This window comes from Nestor notabilis, unplaced genomic scaffold, assembly GCF_000696875.1.
Source record: "Nestor notabilis isolate BGI_N333 unplaced genomic scaffold, ASM69687v1 scaffold5876, whole genome shotgun sequence".
Classification (NCBI taxonomy): Eukaryota; Metazoa; Chordata; class Aves; order Psittaciformes; family Psittacidae; genus Nestor; species Nestor notabilis.
Window position 1 is genome coordinate 117751 of NW_009931386.1, and position 23535 is coordinate 141285.

The following is a 23535-nucleotide window of genomic DNA, read 5'->3' on the forward strand; positions in this document are numbered from 1 at the left end:
TATGTATCCAGAGTATCTGAATGCAATTATGAGAAGGAACAGGCGGTGTCATCCCTCCTGGCCATCAAACAAGACTCCTTTTTCTTTCTTCTTCCTCCTTTTGTTTCTCTTTTCTTCCCTTTTTTTTTGTGTGTATGTGTGAGTATGTGCGTGTGTGTATAACTATACCCCTGGGTAGCAGGCAGAATTCCTTCTCAGCAGACACTTTCTTTTTTCTTTCTTTTTTGTTTTTTTGTTTTCTAAATGTTTGGATTTCCAAAGAGGATTCTTATCAGACTTTACCACCAAAAAGCACCAAAACCAAAAAAGTTCAATTTGATGGAAATACAGATTTTTGCCACTTTGAAAGAAAGAAAGAAAGAGTGAATGAATGAATGAACTTGGGTCTGGCAACATTACATGTATTTGCACTACAATGCATTGCTATCCTATTAGATTCTTAGTTTTGTGCTTTAATTGCTTTACTTTTATTTCTTTAGATAGTTAGAGATATCATGAGAACGCTGCTGTGTGTTCTGTATTGTCAACTTGCAGATGCTTCATTGCAGTAATGCAGAATTAAAATGTTAATTCAGTTCTCACATAACTTGCATGAATTTAAAGCTAGCCTGTAAATCACTTCTACATGCTTTAAGGAGCATGGGACTCTAACTCTAAATTCACAGGTTTCTGCAGTCATCCAATTCAAAATATTTTTAAATAGTTGTAAAGATGCTGTGAAACAATGTTTTCTATTATAAATAGCTGTTCTAAAACTGTGCTTTTAACTTGCCACACAAGGAAATATGTAAGTGCATCCTACAAATTCATATTCTTTTAACTACTAAACATGAGATAACTTAGATTTCAATTCAGTGCTTAGTGTGTCTGGTGATTTACAGGAACATTCATAATTGTTTATTAGAATTGTGACTCGAGCAGAGAAGAATTTGTTTGCAGCAGGGGAAAAGCCATAAAACACAGGAATAAACAGCCAATTAAATTTAGAGCTATCTTCTAATGTGGAATAATAATATGAAGGGAGAGAAAAAAGAGCTTTTAGCTATCCAGCTGAGAGGCGAGTTCAGCCCGCTGCCACGGCTCATAGCAGGGAGGAGGATTGCAGAGCCCCAGACACACACACAGGGACACGCACATCACTTTCAGAGGTGGCAATGCCACAGTGCACGGCGAGGAGGGGACTTGGTAAGTCACCAGCCGGCACTGCCAGCAGCTCACGTGCATTCAACAACCTGACATTTAAAGTCCTGATGTGGGTTTGGGGTTTTTTCCCCCCTCTAGAACAGTGGTATTACTAGTAAAGCCTCTCGCTCCACACGGCCGAAGAACATGAGGTTTCTAGGTGCTTCCCCTGGGTATTTCATTTAAGGAGAGGCAGCCCCAGTGTGCCCGTTAGCTCTGCTTAAGCAGGGAGAGCGGGAGAGGAGCGCGCAGCCGATGCAGTGGGCACGCTGGACCAGGCTGGAAAACTTCTCCTGCTTTGCCCAGCCAGGCCAGTGAAGAGTTTTCTAGAAATATCTGTAAATGAATAGCTGCCATCAATCATTGTCATTCCTTTATTTCATGTCTCCTGATGAGGTTGACTAGTGTCATTGTTTGTTACTGTCCAAACCACATCTTCATTCTTGTAATGTCAAGCAGATATGACAAGCACACATTTTCCAGATGAGTAAGATACAAAGTCACCTTTTAATTTACAGTTGTCCGGGGTTTTTTTGTTTGTTGGGGTTTTTTGGTTTGGTTTTTTTTTTTTTGGTTTTGTTTTTAATAAGCAAACGTGTTGTACAATTTCCTGGATGTTCAGTTGCCTTTGGTACTAAATCAAAGTCACTCATTAGCAAAAAGAAATAAATCTGGAGCAAGAAATTCTTACAATAAAATGGCTACCTAAAGCCTTTTATAACAAGAATTCTTTTATGGAGCTTGTCCCCCGCTATTAACTTCACTGCTCTCAGAGCAAATTCTGCCAAAATTGTTGCTGGAGCAAAAGAAATGCAGAGGGCAGGGAAATACATTTTAAAAAGAAAAGAATGGGAGGTTTGACTGTTTTGTCTCTTCCTTTTTAAATAAGTTAGATCAAGAGAAGTACAGCCCTCAGAGGACCGAATGGTGGGACAGTCCTTTGGTTTTCATTATTGTTGTTTTCATTATTGTTGAAATCTTTGTGTTCCTGACACTTGCAGATAAATTTAAGACTCTGATTGCAGATGCTCGTAGGGAGTGTGTGTGTGACAGGGGGCTGCTTAATCGAGTCAGTGTAAAATGTGATCTGGATAAAAATGAACAAAATAAACCCAGCAGCATTGTAAAAAAGACCATAATGTAGGTGACCACGTGTAATATAAAAGGGCAGAGTCTGCAGTTTCCCAGAAGAAAGGCTCGTGGAGCCTGTGCTGCCCATTAGCCTCCGCTGGCAGCCTCCCTTCCTTCCGAGACCACCATCGAACACCTTTCAGCTGCAGTTGTGTGCAGCTTGTCTAAATATGTAAGATAACTTTTGTGGGCCTGCAGCAGCATTTTGTCTGGGGCCCCGAACAAAGAAGCACCAGCGAGCTTGGCACAGCACCTTGGGAAGGGATTGTAAATTACTGGAGCATCATATAACTTTCTTTCTTTGGTTTCTCCTTTCTTGTTAGCTAGAACAACAGAGCAGGGTCATAAAAGCAACCGTATTTGACTGAAACAGTTAAAGTACTTACAAATTAGCTGTACAGTTTGGGGTGTGAACATTGGCCATTCTTATTTTGTATTTTGTTTAAAATCTCATTCAAACTGTACAGGCCATTTTGGAAGAAGGTTGATTATACGTAAAAACTTATTTCATGTGCAGATGTTGGCATTATTTTAAATCACAGATCAGCTTTCTGGAGCAGAGAAATGATATATTTAGATCTTTCTCTTTCTTTTCATATTACCTAGGAAGTTTCATGCCTTTGGTGTAATTTCATTTCCTGTAATTTGAGTCCTAAATTTCTTTTTTTTTTTTAAGCAAGTCCATTGGAAAAATCAAAATGCAATAATAAACTGCAGGATGCATGGGGTGTAATTTTCTAATTATAAGGTGAGTTTAGGATTGTCCTTTTTAACCTGCTCCTAGTTATTCTGAAGAATTTCAAGCATCTGGCTCAGGGCATATATTCCATGTAAGAGAAATACATGTGTGTGTTACCATCCTCCAAAGACATCTCCAGTTCTCACCCTGCCAGCCTTATCCCCTGAGTGAGTGGTTTGCATCCACCCAGCTCTTGCAATGCAAAATGGTTTGACCAGGCACAACTGTGGCACTGGGCTGCTGCAAGGAGAGCTGTGGCTGCTCACAAAACCACGTTTTAAACCACTGACCAAGCAGAAGCTGTGCAGCTCGTACTTTTTTGGTCACTAGAGTTCATGCAGTGCTGTGCCTGAAGTGTCTCTTTTTATGTGGTTGTACTGAGGTGGGGAGATTTGGGATAGATGGGCTTTTGAGCAGGGATGCTCAGTAAGATGTGGTTTCAAAGTGATTAATGCAAGTAAAATGGCCCCTGATTATGGACAGTACTGAAGGCTGTTTAATCACTGTGTCTGTTCTCACACTTGGCAGGGAATTGTCTGTGCCCCTGCCTTGGGCAGGGAGATCTTAAAAAGCCCAGGACAGACCCTCAGCTCCATGGAAGCGAGCAGAGCTTCAGTTGGTTCACACCAACCTATGGTCTGCTCAGTGCTCACCTTTGCTCAGAGAACATTAAGTGGGGAAAAGCTTATTAGTCTGGAGTAAAAAAATATCCATTTCAAACATGCTTTCTAGCACATATGCTCAAAAAAGTTCACCAGCTAAAGGGCTAGAGGACTCTTCAAATTTCCAGCTGATTTACTCAGCTCTCGGAGCCTCTTTGGCTGAGCAGGAGGATTGACAGTGTATCAGGGCTCCTAATTGAAAAGTAATAAAATCTCTGAGTGAAGCTGGCAAATGAAGGCCTCCAGCCAATTTGTCAGCTTGCAGTCAACTCCGAGGAGCCGGGCAGAGCAGCAAGCCATTAAAAATAGTCTGATAATAACTGTTAAAACATTTTGTGGACAGTAGGGATGGAATCAAAACCAGCATAGACAAACTCTTTGGGAGCGAGGGCAATCACATTGATCTTGGCCCAAAGGGACAGAGATGATAAGGCAGAAAGCTGTCGGAACAGGCAGGAGCTGGTCCATGCTGTGAGACCCAAGGCTGGGTGGGCTTTGCATCCCACACCCAAGGATGCTGAAGAGGGGCCGGGGAGGTCATGGTTCTCCTTGTCCCCCGAGCCAGCCCTCGTGCTGTCACATCAGTTGGCACCATCAGCAGCTTTTCATCCCCATGCTGAATGCATGGACCTGTCCGTGGAGGCAGAGAGGGAAGATTTGAACTAAGGAGGGAGGTAGCAGGACCCAGTGCACGGAGCAAAACAGGGGAACAGACCCTCAGATATTAACCCAGCTATAGGGAAAAAAAAAAATCAGTGTTTATTCAGCAGGGTTTTAATAAGGAAAATTGCCAGCTACTGCTGAATTAAATACTGCTAGCAGCTAATTGAAATGTTACATGTTTTAATTTGTCTGATTTCTTTCCAGTGGGTGATGTTATTTATATAGTTTGTATATAGCTAACGACAGACTATACAGAAAATGTAAAGATTGCTTCCAATGATCAGTAGTATCCGAGAGCGCAGACATGAACAAGGTATTTAGGAAGACATGCCATCCTTCATAACTTAATATTAAATAGTAAAACACATCTAATAGAACACTGTCTCATTGTCATTTAAAGCTCTTTTTATTTTTTTATTTCTTTTTTTTTTAAATTAAGGATTTTTGTTGTTTTTCTCTGGTGAAGAGGGATTTTGTTTTAAAACAAATACAGTTACCATATACTGCTATTGCAGGAAAACTGCATTTTTGTGTCCTTTCAGCCACATTGTTCCAAGGCCACCCAGTTCCCCTAGGAGGCTATAAACAGGGGAAGGATTTAAATCCTATTTTCTTTGTCGAGGATTTGGCAAGAACCCATATAGTAGGAAGCTGAGCACGGACAAAACCGAGTGAAAGGTGTCCTTTAATTCCCCGGCCGCTGGTAGAACAAAGCCTGCTCCCAGCAGGGTCCCGGCTGGCCGCACCCAGGCCGGCTTGGCGGCTTCATTTCAACTGCTGAATTCGGTGTATTTTTAGTTAACCATGTTGAGATTAATTAATTAGCCCCTAGGAGTTAGTGCCCGTAAACGTCACCCAAAGCAGAGAAGTGTGAATACGTTGAGGCTGTTAATTCACCCAAAAATGGCAGCTCGTAATCCAGGCAGAGGAAATGCAGTCCCTCTGTCGGGATGACTGGCAGCTCCGGGTTACTGCCTCAGTGACAACAAACTACATATCAATTTAACTTCTTAGCGATGCTTAAAAGAGCATCTTTTGATTTCGGTGAGGTAGCATTTAAAGTTGCCATTAGGGGAGGAAAAATTGCCGTGGGGAGACAAACATTGGCATTTGGATAAAGAACAACATAACTGGTCTGATACCTAGAAAACGTAGTAAATGTAGAGGAAAATGCTACAGCTGTAACTTCATTAGAATGGCAGAATCTATTATAATTAACCACAACTCTCTAAATAGGAGCTAATTTACTTCTGTGAGCCAAAATTCCGTTAACTCGTAGCGTATTGTAAGATGCAGAGTAAGTTCTTGGGTTTGTGTTCTGGTTTGAAGTACAGAGTAAATGTGCTGTAATGAGCAGTTGACAATTTAATTCTAAAATCTTTTGCCTAAATGCAACAAGATAGCCCATAACCGATGCAAGTTGACAATGGGAGGTGAAAAGTGTGCTGTGCAGCCTGCAAAGAGAAAAGTTAACGCCAATGTAGGGAAGAGGATTTAGCTTTCATGCTTCATACTGTATATTTTTTTTCTGTTGTATTTGTCAACTAAAATGTCTTATATCTCTCTAAATGGTGTCTTTCTCTATATGTATAAACGAACAGATGCAGATAGAGCTCAAAAGCATGGCATGGATGAATTTATCTCTTCCAATCCCTGTAACTTTGACCACGCTTCACTCTTTGAGATGGTTCAGCGCCTCACTTTGGACCACAGACTTAATGATTCCTATTCTTGTCTGGCAAGTATATTCTTTGGTCTCTAGTGATATAAACATCAAGCAGCAAAGTCAAAGCTAGTGCAAGTAGGGGCTAATCCCCCTGTTGCTGGAAGATTTACTTCCGTTAAGACCAGGTTTGAATTTGGCCCAGAGGTATTTTCTTTTGAGAGGCTACCTGCAGTGAACTGACTGCTGTTCTTCTCCAGTTGCACTGTCTCTATCATTTCTGTTTGCAATGCTTAAAATGTTTCTTCCTGCGAAGTACAAACTCCAGTGTGGGGATGTGAAGTAGAGAGCAGTGTTTTGCAGCCTCCTGCACTGCCTTCCAGAGTCTTCTGGATGAAAGAACAGGGGAAAGGTGACGGTCTGGTACCACCTCTCATGTCAATGGAGTCCCACCAGGAATAACTGTGGCCCAGCTTTTTGTCTCTTCATAAGCAGGGATCCCAAGCAGGTTACAGATGGGACTAGGTGGATAACTGCAGTGATGCTGCAGCCTGGCCATGCTCACGTAGTCGCATGCCCATCCTGATTATTCTCATGAGCACAGGGTGCAGCTCTCAATCCACTGCTGTGTAACGTGGCCTATAGGACAGTGGCACTGAGATGCTCCAGGACAGCTTGTAGTCGTTGGCTGAGGTGCAGTGCTTGGGGGCTCTTAGGTACTGTGCAGGTTTAAGTAACAAATAAGCCATAATACAACTTGAATGAGGAGGATGAAGAGGCTCTTAGGTTTTGAGAAAACCACAGGATGTAGCCTTTCTAGAAGGGCCTGAAATGGACGTCCTGTCCTGAATGTGGCATGGGACAGATCCTGACCTGCCGCCCTCCTAGTGTTGCACAGAAGCCTCCACGCTGGGGTGTCTTCATGGGGTCCTTCAGCAAAAGGACCACCACATGCTGATAGCCTTCATCTTCTGCCAGCCGTGCAGTCCCTGAAACTGGGGCTCTTGGGTGGCTTGCTGTTAAAAGCAGCGACCTGGGAACACAACTGAGCAGTTGGTGATGAGGCTGTCAGTCTCAAATCCTGTCCTTCATGTCCCCCTTCACCATGGTGCATGCAAGGGATGATCTCCTGAGGCTGAGATCCAGTAAATGCCATTAGAAGTAGCAAGTTGTCACCTTCCTGACGAGAGGCAGGGCTAGGAGGAACGGTTGTGGACATCCCCTGAGGTAAGGATGGGGTGGGGGAAGGCTGCAGCGTGCACTTTACTCACAGATACCTAAGTGGTACGAGTAGGCTTGATGGGAACATTGTCAGACCTGCAGCAGGATTCTCACCAGTTCCATCGAGGTCTTTGCTCGGGCAGGCAGTGAATTTGGCATGCAGCTTCTGCTCCCCACGCATGGCTGACCCTAGGAAGACCATCCCCATTCATGCATGTCTGACAGGTTGGCTTGCAGCTGGTTTGTCTCTGTGCAGTCTCAGGCCTGGTGAGAGTGGCCATAGAATTAAATTCATGGAGAGGTGCAAGGCCATCACTGAAAATGATTAACGATGTTTCTCTTCAAGAAACCCACCAGCCAAGCTTCTGCTTGTTATCGAGATGTTTAGGCCCTTGCTGGAAGCCACCGGAGTGCTGGAGCTCCCCTCAGCACCAAGACTTCTGCCTCTTCGAGCGGAGCATCGCCCATTAACCATCTTCTTTCAAATCACCCATTGCAGAGTGTTATAAAGAAGAGAATAATGGCCCGTGTTCAACTACACTTGGATTTCACATGCTTCTATACTTATTTTACTCGGGTTTGTCCTGATTATGGTAAAAAAGTCAGACTGACCCCAAAATTTGAGTTCAGCTGCTGAGACCTCCCATTGCTCTTGCTGTGTCTTTGCGAGGTTGGTGATACCACTGTACTGGCTTGCCTGGGTGAGCTGTGAGCCCGTGGTGAGCCTGCTCTGTCCACTCTGTGTGCTGCTGGGCTATTGTTATTCTCCCTACAGGACATTCCCATGCAAGGTCCCGCAGAGTTTTGCCTCGTCACACCTCTTCATGCTTTCAAAAGTGGACATGGAGGTGCCAGGGAAGACTTACCCAGACACAGTGGCTTACCCTGACACAGAGGATAACTCAGCATCACCTCCTTCCTGTGGAACCAGGTTAAACAACGTCGTTGCAAGCCCGCTTGCTGACTGAGCCAGGCATCCCTATGAAAACAAACAGGCTGCTGATGCATCTCAGCTATGGCAGAAGTGGTGTTGCCAGCCAGAGAGCACCATGATGGGGAAGGGGAAGAGCATTGTCTGCAGAGCTTGCCAAGGGCTGCTGCCCATCATCCACAAACCAGCAGCACAGTCACATTCACAACTCTTCCTGGACTTTTGGGAAGAGTATGCAGCCCTTCCAGCTTGTTGCGGACCCCACACTCATGGGTCTTCATTCTTTTCACTTGGACATGTCTTGTTTCTGAGACTGCCCTTCAGCTCTTCCCAAGGCTTCCCAACCTGCTGCTGGCATCTGGCTCACACAGCTGGGTCCCTGCTGGAGCTGTATTGCCCACGATGTGTCATCATTGTGGGATTTGGATAACACAGCATGGCATGTGCAGAGGAAAGGTCATCTTCCAGAGTTCCCATCCTAGCTGAGATGATGTGAAGGAGTCAGGGTTCAAAGGTCTATGAAGAAAGACACCAAAATGAAATTGTTTTGCTTTTCCTATGGTAAATGGGAAAATTCAGGTACTGAAAAGTGAAAAAGCAAAAGCTGCCTTTGTCATTAAAAGAATTGCCAGTGTTTCACCAACCCTGACCAAGCGTGGCTTTACCCAGCTCCAAAATTCCCATCGCACTCTCTGCTGGTGCTTGGGACATGTGCCCCCTTCTCGGTGCAGTTCAGCTTGTTCAACACCATCAGTGGAGCTCCCTGTGCTCTGCAGCCTCCCTCCATTGCCCCCTCCAGGTTTCCTCATCCCACTGAAGACCATCTGGGAGACCACGCTGAGCTACACACACCTAACTGCACTGGGGAGAGACACCCGGTGTGTTATCACTATCAGCTGCGTTTGCCAGACTGGCTGGTTGTCAGCTGGTTGCGCCAGGCAAATCTTAATCAAGAGCCAGGATCTGCCTGAAGATCTGGGGGATTTGTCTGAATATCGCCTTTCATCAAACCTTAGGGTTTTTTTCTGGGCTGTGGGAAGCAGCATTTACTGCTCCTTTGGAGCCCCATTCAGCAGCAGGTTTTATATTTCCTACCTCTGCCATGCAAAAGACAACCACCTGGTCCTCCTGAGCTCTGGATCTCTGCACCCACAGTCTGCTTGCCTGTGCTCTCACGAGGTATGAGGCTCGTCACTGAACCTCTGAGCTTCTGCTCACACTTGCCCTCATTTAACCATGGCAGCAATCTTGAGTGTTTGCCCCCGTCCCTTCTGTCTGCCTGAGGACCAGCACTTCAGACCCCAATGCAGGGGAGCAATGTGGGGTGCTCTGGATCACTGCTTCCTTCACCCCAGACTCTGGGCTTGATACTGGCTGTAGTGAAATTAGTACCAGCCTTCCCGTTGATCTCAGTAGGGCCAAGATTTCACCCCATTAGGGAGGACTGAGTCCTTTTTATGTATTGGCTGAATATAACAATTTCAACTGCATTTCTACCCCAGTAATACACACGTCTTTCTATTGCGGAGCAATCACAGCATTTCTATGCTTTTACCAAGCCTGATCGCCAAAGGTTTGTGTGAAGAGAGACAAGGTGAAGAGACAGTCCAAGGATGTAACAAACAGGCAAGGAAAAGAAATCTGGAATCAAGCATAATACCACCAACCAAAAAAGCAAACAAAAATACCGTTAAAAGCAGTGGAGGCAAATATACCCCTCCCAAAAAATAGCCTTCCAGAGTGCCGTCCCATCTGCATTGTTCTGTGTCTTCGTTTTGAAACGTGCACTTCTAGTGATCCCAGCACTGTAGCTACTCCCTATATCTATCATTTTCCCCTCATTATTTTAATTCTTTTCTCAATCTGTTTTGGAGTTGGCCCAATAAGGATGAGCAAATCCTTCTCTATGTCTTTGAGCTCTTAATTGATATTTCTTCAACTCTTTTCAAAGCAGCTATTTTGGCATCTAGAAAAGATTTGGTGTCATCTGAGTGGTAGAAAATATATTTTAATCTTTCACAGCAGTGTTGTTTCTAAGATGTAGCATTTGGGGTAACAGATGGGGTGGCAAAGAAGTTGCCTATAGGGGCAGTGCTCTGCCTCAACTACTCTCCCGCCCGCTGCAGGAACTTTTCAATTAAACGATGAAAGATTTTGCAGCTTGATGCATTCCAGAGCTGCGTCTTAGCAATTGTTTAGCACCCAAATTCCCATGTAAATATTGATGGTTTTGCAGCGTTTTGAAAAGCAATCTACAAGATTATTCTTGTTCTCACTAGTGCCTTTCCCAAAGGCAGAGGTGCGCTCCGCTTCGGCTGTCCCGGGATGTTCATCGGAGCCATCCCCTCATCGGGAAGGGCATCCTCCTTGGGAGCCTGGACGTTGCACCACAAGCCATGTGTTGCCCTCAGGACTGGCACACAGAAATAGTCTGAGGCTTCTGGATGCGTAAAGAATCCCTGCTCATGAGCAGAGCTTCCCCTTGCTTCGATGCTGAGGAGGTGGGCAGTGGTGGAGTGCACCACCAGCGGTGCGCAATAAGGATGGCAGGAAGCATCCCTCTCTCTGATACTGTGGAGCTGCCTTCCTCTGTCTGCAGGACGTCCCTCCCTACCAGATGCAAGAGAAGCCATTGTTCAGTGTAATCCTCCAAGCTCTCCCCCCGATCAGCCTTGCTCCTGGCCAAATGTACAACCCCATCCCTGAAATGAGACTACTGTTTCACACTGTTTAAATAACCAAACCTTTGCCATCTCTTAAAGGCCTTTTTCTCCCTTTATTTTTACTTTTTTTTGCTAGGTACTGATAAGAACTGGCCTAACTTTCCAGCATTTTAAATGACAATTCCCTTTAATGGTAGCATAATGCATTTCTGTCAACAGTTGCTCTGAGTTTATGCTCTGTTTGGGTGATGATGTACAGATTGTATTGTTTAAGTGACCTCTTTCCTTTTTCCTTAATATAGCCTTAGGTCTCTATTTCTTTTATTAGAACAGTTGACCACTACACCTCCAAAGCTGATAGCCTTTGTATTTAATAACTTATATTTAAAATCAAGTCTCTTTATTTCTAAACAGGGCTGGTTTAGTCCTGGCCAGGTCTTTGTGCTAGATGAGTATTGTGCACGTAATGGAGTGAGAGGCTGTCACAGACATCTCTGCTACCTCAGAGATTTGCTAGAGCGCGCAGAAAACGGAGCTATGATTGACCCCACCTTACTTCACTACAGCTTTGCCTTTTGTGCATCACATGTTCATGGCAACAGGTAAGGAATTCTTCTTGGCTAGCAGCTCCCTGCCAGCAAGGGATGACTTTGTCAAATATAGGTTTCCTTGGATAATGCACAACAGTCCCCAATTTGTTTTCACAGTGGATGTTTGGCAGCAGCACTTCTAGTGGCATAGTCAGTTTGTTTGTTTGTTTCATTGCTTGTTTAATGTAAGCAATAAAAATGCACGTAGAGGATCCAGAAATGAGGGGTTTTAGCTTTCTTATGCAGGCACCTGCTAGATGCAGTTCTGGACACAATAGAGTTGAAGTACATGTGACTGCCACGGGTTGAATAAATAGAAGTAAATGATACACTGTGCTGATTTAATTGCTGTGCGAGAAGATCTGACAAGTTGCAGCAGTGAAATTTTCAGCAGTATCAAACTTCAGTGTTCAGAAGGGCTTTAAGCCCTTGGGGCACCCATGTCTCATTTAAAGTCCATGTGACGTCAGTTTGGCAAATGCTTAGACATAACTGAAGGTTTTATCTTGCTCTGCTGCAAAGCAATTCCAATTTCAGACGTAGCCCGTTCCTTTCTCTCAAATGTGACAAACCTTTGATGGGAGGAACTGGAGCTGTGCGTTTTCCTTTTCTATGTGCTTTGTTGACAGCTGTAGCATCTATTGCAGCTTCTCTTTCTTCTGTTTTCCTGTTAAGTTGTATTATACACTTTGAGATATCACTCTCTATCCTGCATATGCTGCTGAAGAAAGGAATGTTATAAAATAATTACATGTTTTCATAAACCCTCTGGTAAATACCATCCTGAATTATGACATGCATTGCCCAGGTTTCACATTGCAAGGCTGCCGCTTGCTTTTGCAGTTACTTTCATACATCTTGTCATGGAAACCGAGTTTTTGCTTCCTTAGTTTCTTTTTTAGTTCTGACTTTCTTTTGCCTGTTCATTCCTTGTTTGCAAATTGTTCTTGGATTTCAGTTGTTTCAGTTTAGTTTTCTTTTGGTTTATTTTGAATTTTTTCATGCTTTTTCTTGTTTCTTTCACTTTTGCTGCTGGCCTTGCCCCCCGCGTTTCAATCACTCCCCCAAGCCAACACATGGCAGAATTACTTGGTGGGTCACAGCCAAGTGCAGACGGCGAGGGGGGCAAAGTGTCTCATGCCTCTGCCGCTGAAGCGGAGACAAAAAAGGATTCCAAAAAGGAGTCCAAAAAAAGGAAAGATTCCAAATCCCAGCCGAATCCAGAGCCGAAAAGGTAAGCAAAAGTGGGCAGTGCACAGAAGTGTGTTGTAGAGGACACCGGGCTCCTCGGTCACTGAGCACACTGGGCAGTTGGCATCCCTGCGTTGTGGCACTGGCATTCGGGTCGTGCGCTCTCCTGGACGCTGGATGGCATTTGGGCACCCAAGTCCCCTAGGGGTCAGGGCCTTGAGTTTTAGATGTGTGTTTGAGATGGCTCACGTGGCATGCGATGGGACCAGGTGTGTAAAACTGGCTGCTCCCATCACCCCTCTTCCATCACAGGGCTCATCCCAGCAGGAGGCTGTTGTAGGGATGGGTTGGGGTTCAAAGCTCATGTGGCCCATAACAGAGAGGAGGTTGGAGGCTGGTCACGGCTACCCCATGTGCCTCTTCACAGAGCCCAGCACACCCAGAGCTGGACCTTCCTCTTCATCAGGGTTGGTGGCAGGAGGTATCTGACAGGATAAGCCGAAGTGACACCCCACCATTCCTTCCCTATGGGGCTGGGGAGCTATGGGCTCTGGAAAATGTCTTGCTTTAAAACCCACACGGTGTGTAGACCCCTGTCCCGTGCCTGTGCTGCTGAGCCATGCTGGGGGACTGCTGGGCACTGCCAAAGGGACAGCTCAGTCTCAGATGAGCTGTTCGAGTAACTCATTTAAGATATTCTGAGGCAGGAATGAGATGTTTTGCTATGACTTAGCTGTCTTTAGCTGATGGTTGACTTCATATCAGAAGGCTGAAGGCTCATCTTCCTTCTTGGTCGCTGCTATCTCACTGTTGCATGGGGATCACGGGAGGCTCTGTGCTGCATCTGCAAGGATGTGGTGTTGCACTTTCTCACTGAGGGCAGACTCTGTGTAATGCCCAAAAGTTTGGTACAGAGACTGCAGTGTGGTTTCTGTCTTCTGCTATCTGGAGGTCACGAAAAGGGACCGCAGGGGGTCTGAGAGAAAACGCGACTCCGTGTCTTTCGTGTGTACTGTGAGAAATCTGAGTATTTGAGCAGGAGAGTCATGATTTCATTTCAGAAAGCTGTTTAGGCCACATGCATCATGCATTTGCGAGCTGGCTGGCGGAGAGCGACAGAAAGCCAATATTTACCCATGCAGTCCTTACTGGCAGTTGCCACGTGTGTAAAGCAGGGTTCGCTTTAGCTACGTCCCTTCCTCCCACCTGTTGCATCCATACGTTGCTCGTTGCCTTAGGGCTGGCCATGCTTTCCCCAGGAAACATACAGCTATTGGAAGAGCTGAAAACTTTCTCGCAAACTTTGTTGAGGTGGGAGCACCCAGGACGCAGCAGACCATCCATGCATTGTGTTGTTATTGGTATGCAAAGAGGTCTGGGAAAGATTTGAGTTACAAGGCATTTTTTCTGTTTAAAAAAGACTTCTTTTTCTTTCAAAACTGAGGAAGTGTTGATTTTCTTTGCAGAAGGACGTTCCTTCACTTCTACACAGTCCAAAAACCCCAAACGGGTGGTTTAGCTTTCCCCAGAATGAGGTTGGCTGTCAGTCAGAATATGCCACCTAGTAGTAATGAAGGTCGAGGAGGGAGATAATTTCATGTGGCTATCAATCTCCTGTATTAGCAGCAGACAGTGATGGAGCTGAGGTGGGCTGTCTGTTTGTATCGTGTTTGCATAAGGTCAGGCAGCGAGACAACAGTCGCTCGCAGTCAGCGGGGAAGTGCAGGCGAGCTGCGGTGCGGATGCTGAGGACAGCCTGAAGGTCAAGGCTGACAGGATGACAGGCGTCAGCGTGGGGATGATGCCTCCTCGCCTGTCCGGCTCCTGCCTCGGCAACATGGGACGGGAGCAGGATGGATGCTGGTGGAAATGCACCTCCAAGCTTGGAGCTGAACCTGTGGCCGCAGCAGGTGAAATGGTCAAAAGGGATTTTGGGGACTTCTTGGAGCTTTGTTGCTTTATATGTCAGGGTTTGGTCTCTCCCCCTCCCTCCTTTGGGCTCATGGAGCTTATTCAGGCCCCTGAAAGCCTGATGTAATCTCTCCAAACCAAGGCTGTAAATCACTGCTATTTGCATGACAAATCCCTTAATTTTTCTGTTAATGTCATCCTTTTCCAAGTAAAAATGGAGTTAATTGTAAATTGCTTGTCCTAAGTTTCACCTCCTGCAGACACCTGAATAGGTAAGGTGCAGGCTGTCAGGAAGGCAGGGACCAGCAAGAGCCAAAGACCGATGAACAGTGCATGGCTTACTGTTACCCACGTACTTGCTCTTCACCAAGTCTGAGGAACTTGAGGCTTTTTCACTGTTGTGCTCACTAGTGAATTGATAACAGGGGTTTGCCTGCCAGGTATCACTGAGTGGCTTTTGAAAGTCCTACCATTATGAAAGATGATGTGATTTTTGATGTCTTTACCTACGTGGCACTTCAGAAAGGCATAGTGTTAGTCAGACATCCAACAACACACACTGTATGATTATTGTTGCCTGCTTTTGGTACCTCTACTACAGTACTGAGGCTGTTGCTCTCCTTCATTGATAGTCCTCCAAAAAACTAGCGAAGGCAAGAAGCAGGGATGGTTTTGAGAAGACGTTGTGATTTGAGGGGTAATTATGAAGGTTTTACGTGACCATGGAGGTTTTTCCCTGCCTTCTGTTTCCATGTTTATTGCTGCCCTCAGTTGGAGGGCTATGACAGTACTGCCAGTGACATTTGCCGTGCAGGGAAGTGATGTGTTAGAGCAGCCTCACTGCTTCCCTGTCTGCAGTGTGGAGCAGAAAGTTGAGCTCAGCTTTCCCAGGCCCAAATTAGTGCCTAAACCTTGAGTAGTGGTTGCTGCACCTTTCTAAGGAGTGGATTTCAGGAGTGACATCGATTTTCCTTGTGCCTTTTTTTGATTTAGGCATATTATAACTTTATTTTTAAACTTTCAATTTGGCACCAGAAAAGATTCTTTCAGTGCTTTTTAATCACAAAATTTTAAAAATAAGGCTAAAATATTGATCATGTGCATGCTAAGTGTTGGCAGACATTGAACTTAGTAAAATCAGGATGACAGACTGAATCCTCTCCAGTCTAATAACGATGGAACACCAGCATTTTCTGCAAGTTGTTCAATGACTATTTACCCAAGGTCCAAGCAAGCCACAACACTCTCTACTAATTAATAATGAGTAACTGTCTAATTATGGGGCTTTGAGCAACCTGGACTAGTGGAAGGTGTCCCTGCCCATGGCAGGAGGTTGGAACTAGATGATCTTAAAGGTCTCTTGCAACCCAAACCAATCCATAGTTCTAATTAATTTGGTATATTAATGACTTGCTCAAGCTGTATTTTACAGCATCAGACTTGTTTTCAAGAAGTAGCTCTTTTGTTAGCTAGCATTGCCATTAGGTTTTTCTACTCTAAGCCAGCAGAAATAATCCTATTGTCATAAACCCTAAGGAACTGAAAAGTCTGTGTACATAGATGTAATTTTTTCCATTGTATTATAATTATATATCTGTTTCACATAAGGGCAAGATTTGAGAGTTGGAATTAGATGATCTTTAAGGTCCCTTCCAACCATATGATTCTATGGTATTTCCATGCAGCTAGTTGAAAAAAAACCAAACAGGTCATTTTTGGTCCCTTAAAAGAAGTAGTAAATATATGGCTGCTTTATCACAGTATCTTTTTATGCTTCCTTTGTAGTTTGTGTGTAGTTTCCACATCTCATTCAGGTGCACAGCCCTGGCTGCAGTAGGGAAGGTTAAAATCTGGCAGGGCATGATCCCGTAACCTTTTTGTTAGGTGCCGGCTCCATGTCCCAGCCAGCCCCATGGTAAGTCCATGATGACAGGGCGTGCGTTACGGCTGTCTGTCGGATAGGATCCAGTATCTGTGCTGAAGGGAAGTGGGTTGCCAGCCACCAGCAGCTCAGCAGCTCAGTGCGGCCGGCTGACGTGATTCATTACAATGGGTGTAGGATGGCAGTGCTCAGAAACCATCCGGTTCAGCCGCACTACGTCAGGGGTGTAGATCGCACATGAGAAGCGATGAGCCGTGACTTGGCTCCGTGCTGCAGCGTGGAGGAGAGCCCAAGCGACATGAAGGCAGGAGTTGGGGGGATGAAATGGCTCCCATGAGCCACAGCATCTCGAGCGGGTGGAGGGCCGGGCTCAACAAAGGGCTTTCAACCCGCATTTCCTGCACGGTGTGAATTCCCGTAAGAAAGGGGAGTTGGGGAAAATCAATGTTTTGCTGAATAAGCTTTTTTTTTTTCCAAGGGGTCTAAACAGGTGGGCTCTTTGAGGTCAGATTTACTGGGGGGAGATGCAGGAGGTGGCAGGCAGGCAGCTGTGATCCTGCCCACATCCCCCAGAGCCAGTCCCCATGCGAGCAGTGGGACTTCACGCAGGCGAGTCTTCCTGCGAGGGCTCCTTTGAAAGCCTATCCTGACACATGCCGTCCAAGGCACTAATCATCGATGTTTACTGTATAGCTCATATGTGCTGCACCTGGCAAGCAGCAAGGGAGCTGAAGGCAGCACGTGTTTTATATTTGAGTTGTTACTTAAAAAATCAAATTATTTGCATCAGTTTTTGACATTGTTTTTTTTCCCTTGGCTCTGCATGCCAGGGCTCACAGTGCGTGCAAAGATCTGTTTGCTACGTGTAAGCAATATTTTCCCTAGTGAAAAAAAAAAAGTGTAGACAAGTTAAACATAAAAGGTGTAAAAGATGATATGTCTTTTCGTTTGTAAGCCGCCATGGTGTTTCATACAGGCTTATGTCAAAGAGATTAACCCACTGGAGCTATACTGTAGATTTATAATTGCATACAAATGCGTGTGCTATTGCTTCATATATTAGCCTTTGTTAAGAAAAAAATCATTTTGATATATTTGTTTTAGCAGCATAAATATCCCTGGGGGCAGTGGGTATAATTAGAAAAGGGCATGGGGGGAGGCGGGGCTTGTAGAATAAAGCAGTGGCCTTAGGAGCACAGGTCCTAATTATAATTTATAATTAACCCCAGAATTTGCACAACCCATCCAAGCTAAACAAGGACTATCATTTTTTGCTGTTTAAATTGCAACCCTTTTTTTAATTTCACCACCTGCTTTGTTGATGTCGTTGTTTTCATGGCTTCAAACTTAAAAACAAGGGGGGATTAGGAAAGCGGCATTTAAAACTTTTCATGTGAAATATTTACAGTGGGAATTTGCTAGTTTAGAGCCAACACAGTGAATCTGCAGCAGAAGGAGTGATCTGAAACTTGTTTACTTATAATTAAAAATCTCCTTATTTATTTTTCTTGCCTTCTTTGCCCTTCTGCTTCCCTCTCTGCCCACAACTTCTGCCATACACCTCAGTAAACAGGAGCTATAGAGAATCAGAGGATATTATGTCTCCACACAGATGGAGACTTTTGTGGTGTTTGTTGACCTGAACTCATAGACCCAAACCCATTTTGTCCCTCGTGCAGCTGTATATACCATGTACATACAGAACTTTGTTTTCCACCCTTTTGCTATCCTCTCATTCCCCATCACTTGCTTCCGTGTAATAACGGCATGGTTGTGGGTTGCGCGTGAGAACATGCATTTCCTGCAGCTGCATTTTAGCTAGCCTTGCTGCAGAAAGGCTGCTCGCTGGAGGAGTCGGTGCTTCTGTCCATGAGATCAAATAGCAAATATCAAAGTTGAGCTGGAGACCTTTGCTGAAAACAAAATTGCCAAGAAGCATCAGAACAAGCTGGTGCGACTTGAGCTTCTCCTGGGGATTTTTTTTCAGCCCCATCAGCTATGTACTGGAATTGTCTAGAGCACAGAAGTGAATCTTAAATTATAGTGATGCTAAGCTATATACCCTTTGTGTTCTTGCAAAAGGGAAAATAAATATGTTCCCTCAAAAAGATTACATTTTCAAAGTATATTTGACTTGAATATTTAATTAGCTTTTGAAATTATCGAGCTAATAAATTAAGTGCAAGGCTTTGGGTAGTGTTTTTCCAGTTCTATGTATATCCTGCATTTGTCACTAATTAATGAGTTCCTAATGCTTCAGCTTCTGGGAAGATGAGCAACAAAGATTAACATAACTAGTAAATCTGAAGATGTGCAGCTGGGTTATAGTATTTGAAATTTGACAAAAACATTGGAAGTATTATTATTTGTGACATGGCTCAAGATGGGGGATTGTGAGGAAAGCAAAGATGACAGAACTGGTGCTAACCACTGTGACAACAACTTGAAAAGCAGCCGACATGACATCTTTCCTATCATGCTGCCGAAAATGTCAACTTTGTGAAGGACAGTGAGAAAATGGTTTGCCGAAAATTTGAAAGGTAGATTCAAGAGATGCTCATCATGTCAGATGCAATATAGTCCACAGCTGGGTGAGAAAGGGAGTCCTTGCCGTGGTGATGGCTCTTGGTTGGCAGGCCCTTCCAGACATCCGCGCTGCTCCAAAAATGGCTACAGCTGACCTGTAGATTGTCTCAAGTTTGCGATAGCATCATACACGAGAGCAGTGTGAGTTTATACTGCATGGTAGGCCCTGCATGGAGGGAGCGGTGGCTGGAGCCACTGGGTTGGATGCCCTCCTGGCTCACAGAGACCCTAAGAAAGGCGAAGACCTTGTAGGTTAATCCTAACCATGGTGGTTAGGTTGGCATGCTTTGAGGTGTTGAGACTTGGGTGACAGCCACATTGGCCAGAGGTTGCCTCTCCAGAGCCCGCCCTTTGTCTTCATGTGGGTCAGTGTTTTCAAGGCAATGCTTCCAGAGCCACCACTGCCCAGCCAGGATGCAATTGATTCTGTCACGTCAGCCTGTTTTGGGTGCCCACCATGAATTGTTATGTGGTGAGCACTAAGTAACCATTTCTGGCAAAACCAAAGCCCTTCAAGTTCAGTGAGAAACTGTGATTCATGTGAAAGGGCTGCGACCCAACCCAAGCTGTCAGATCCTGCCATTAAATCTGCTAGTTGAGGTTACTGACCCAGCAAAGGGTAACATAACTTTCAGACCATTTCCAGTCCATCAGCAAATCACTGCCAGGGCAGGCAGCTTCTCCTACCCCATTTGTCAGTGCTGATACAATTAACCTAGTGACACTCTGTGAGCTGTTATGAGTACAGGGGGAGAACCAAGTGCCAAAAGTCAAATGGGGGCTTCAACCCTGCTCCTTAATGTACGGCATTTATTGCAGTCTGCCTTGACTTACCTGCTTTTCTGCTTGGGAGCAGACCAGGCGCTGTGAGGTGCACAGCATCACAAAAGGCATGAACGTCTCTGCCTGAGTATTAAATATTTTATGGAACTTTGGAATAAAAATATATTAAGTATGTTCAGACATTAATTTTTGCTTGATAGCTAATTTGGTTTTCTTGTGGCTTGCTCATTTCTTCAAAATAACTAATCCTAATTAGGTACTAATGAGACCAGATCCATACTTCCAAAACTGTTTATGAAATGTGTTCCCCAGATGAGACATTTTATCCAAGTTTCAGCCTAAATCTTTTTTGCTTATTTTTTTCTTCAATACACAACTGAATTTGGCAAATAATCAAGTCAAGATTTCTGATGAAATGTTCTTTAAATTTAAATACATCCCCTGGTATTCGAGTCCTTTTCTGTGTCCATGTTGCAAGTTTTATTTAATGTATATTTAGCTTTAAAATTCTGCAGTAAATATCATGTACATTTTGCAAGTTCCTTTTCCAAAAGGTTTTAATGGTTTATTCACCTGTGTTGGAATACCAGAGTTTGTATTTATGATATTAAGCGCTAACTAAACGCAGGGTCAAGGAGAAGTGGTTGTACAGATTTTATAGCTTTTAATTTTTTTATAGCTTTTTTTTTTTTAATTCCCTTAAAGTTTAGGGCCTTTGATTCTTTAAGAGGAAAATAAAGCCAACCAATTAACCCCTGACAGGAGGTTCATTAGAAGCTTTGTAATCCCTTGCCAAGTCTTTTGTATAGCCAAACCAGTCTAGTACTGCGGATTTATGCAGCTTAAGCTGAACACTGGAGGAGGCCTTTAAGTAAGAACATTTGTTCAATTTTAAGACGTCTTACATTACCTAAAGAGTGCCTGTGCCAGCAGAGTTGCCCAAGGAGTACACAAATCCATAGACTTTGCTCGCCGGCAATGGGAAGCGGTGCGTTGATTGTCTGCCTGGCCGATTCCTTTGGTGCATGGATTAGACTCGCGCTCTCCTCTCGCCCGGAATTCTGCTGCACGGCGTGTTTTTCCATGTGGGTGTGGGGGAGAAGGAGGGGATTGCTGCTTTCAGCTCTTGGATGGGTTGGCATCAGCAGAGGTACAGGGTGGAAGAGCACAGGGACCACTGCATCATCCAGCCCTGGGAGAGAGCTTCAGCAGGGTTCACACTGTGCTCTGTGAACGATGGGAAATGCCCCAAGACAGCAGGACCTGGGTGTCTCACAATGCACCTCTGTGCACTCCTGAAATACAAGAGTGGCGTAAATAGTCTGAGAAAAGCTTTGATGAATCATATCAATGTGTTAATTTTCATAAATTGAAATCAAATGACCGAAAAGGCATTGCATTTTCAAAGACAAAATGCATGTCGCTCTCCAGGCGCATTGCAGCAGAATATATCGGAGATGGTTCACTTCAAGCAAATCACAATAGTGGGGTGATTCAGCAGTTATGGAGGAGTACAGAATTTTATATTCTGTTTGTATATACGCCTGTTGTCAATATTATTTTATACTGTGAATTGTGTTGAATTAGCAGCTGAATTTTTATGCAGAAATTCAGTCCCTATTTTGCCAGCAATGGGCTCGATCCTGCAGTGAGAGCATTGTCATATAGACGTATTTTGGGGGGATTCTGTGTTTTCTGACTTCTCTATCACAGCAAAAATAAGGGAGGGGGAAATCCACATCTAGATTATGCCTCTGAGAGAAGGCATTTCTTTATTTGTTTGGTTTTGATACCTCGGCACTGATGCTGCCGCAACCACCCGTGTCTTGGTGTGGCACATCCTCTGTCCCAGGTCTCATAGTTGGTGACATCCCTTTCCTAAAGGGCAGCGTGCCATGTGCTGCAGGGATGAGTTACCAGGGTGGCGAGGTGTGGAGTCTGAGTCATTCATGGCATTTCTCCTCCAGGCCCGATGGGATAGGAACTGTGACCGTAGACGAGAAAGAGCGTTTCGAAGAGATCAAGGAGCGGCTCCGTTTGCTTCTGGAGAATCAGATCACGCATTTTAGGTAAAGGCAGAGAGCCCAGGCTGAATGCGAGAGGACTGATTTCCTCCCAGCTCCCTCCTATAAGCAGCAAAGCCAAAAGGCAGGTTTTGAATGCATACGGGAATTTTGCATAAGTGGCACAGACCTACACAGGACAGTGAAGCTTGCACTGTAGCATGTTTGTAATGGAAAGTGGTTTTAAATATATAACCTTTAAAGGGTATTTCAAACCATCTTGTTTCTATAGGCATGGTAATGCTTGGATTTTTTCTAAGATGGAACAACAGCAAAAAAGATCCCTTAGCCTCTTATTTCTCTGTCTCTGCTCAGTTACTACCCGTTTATATTCCCTTCTCCCTAGTATTCAGACAGGCAGGGCTTTCTGCAGCGATGTCACTATATAGAAAGGGTGGATTTTGCCCACACAAGAAGGGGTGAATTGCCTCCAGCACACCAGCCAGGTCAGGTAGGTTGTGCACATTTGCACACAGATAGGTGATGTGCATTCACATGCAGAGTCCCTGCAGCAACCCTTTAGAGCTGCCGCTCACTGGGATGGTGCCTGGTTCAGCTGGTTACCTTATAGCCTCGTGCATCACTCTGGTCTCTGGCTGGAAGGAAATGCACCTTGCCAGAGGGGGTTTAGGTTGGGGCTTTTTTCACTTTTACAATAAGATGATATTTACCTCTCTCCTGGGAAATTTAAAACTCCCCAGGTGACACCCAGATTTAATAAACTGCTAAAACAATCAGCTTATTAATTATTATTACTGCTGCTTTAATGACCATTCCATCCAACTCTTTTGAAAAGTTACCCTGTAGAAAGACTATAGAATTGCTTGGGCATATTTAGGAAAGCATCTTTATAGCTCTGGAAAGGCTTATTTATATGCAATGATGTTAACATGATGTGGTTTTTCTAGGTACTGCTTTCCATTTGGCCGTCCAGAAGGTGCGCTAAAAGCTACTTTATCGCTGCTGGAAAGGGTAAGCATAAGAGTAAGAGAGTGGTTAAAATTGCCCATATTCGTGTGTATTTCCATCTAGAGCGTGAGGAACTGCTGGTTTTGCATAGGACATGTAATTAATGATAATTAATATTGAATAATAATATTTAATGTTGAAATGTGGGATTGTTCTCTCTCCTGCTTCAGCTCAGAGGCAGGTGTGTAGCCTGGCTATTAAAGGCATCACAGCCTGTGTCTGCTCGTAAGTAAGGATGGAGGATCTCACTAGCAAGCATCTATGCCACAGACCCTTGTAAGCGATGCCTGGCTGCTGTCTGGTGAAATTCCTATCTCAAGGCAGATTTGTTCTCTCCAGATGTATGAAAGCTGCTCACCGTCATCCTCCCCGTCCCTATTTCAGCCTTCCTGCTGCTTCAGCATCCTTCTTGCCTCTGCTAACACTCAGTTTGGCCAAGCCCAGGCTTAAAACAAAGTCAATAAGCAGAGCCAGAGGATGGCATAACATTGCCTGGTACTGGGAAAGTAATGCTAGATCTTAATGTCATGCCCTAAAAAAAATCAGAAGCACAGATTTCAGGGCATGCCAAAGGGTATAAGTATAGAAGGGGAATAACACAGCAGGGGTAAGTAAGTCTCACATCTTGAGCTGGCCAAGGTGACCTTGTAGTGGATCCTGCATATTGTACACATACCCCAAGAGCCACGCAGCACTTGAGCAGGA

At 44.6% G+C, this 23535-nt stretch overlaps 1 protein-coding gene across 1 annotated transcript in view; it reads left to right on the plus strand.

The window, feature by feature from the left end:
• CADPS (Ca++-dependent secretion activator) overlaps positions 1 to 23535 on the plus strand; it is a gene marked incomplete at both ends in the record, with an annotated part of 149784 nt that overhangs the window by 78733 nt on the left and 47516 nt on the right. Inside the window, 4 exons of the mRNA XM_010015858.1 lie at positions 5979 to 6115; positions 11270 to 11457; positions 21766 to 21867; positions 22770 to 22833. Of these exons, the coding sequence (XP_010014160.1) occupies positions 5979 to 6115; positions 11270 to 11457; positions 21766 to 21867; positions 22770 to 22833 (491 nt within the window). The remainder of the gene's footprint in view (positions 1 to 5978; positions 6116 to 11269; positions 11458 to 21765; positions 21868 to 22769; positions 22834 to 23535) is intronic.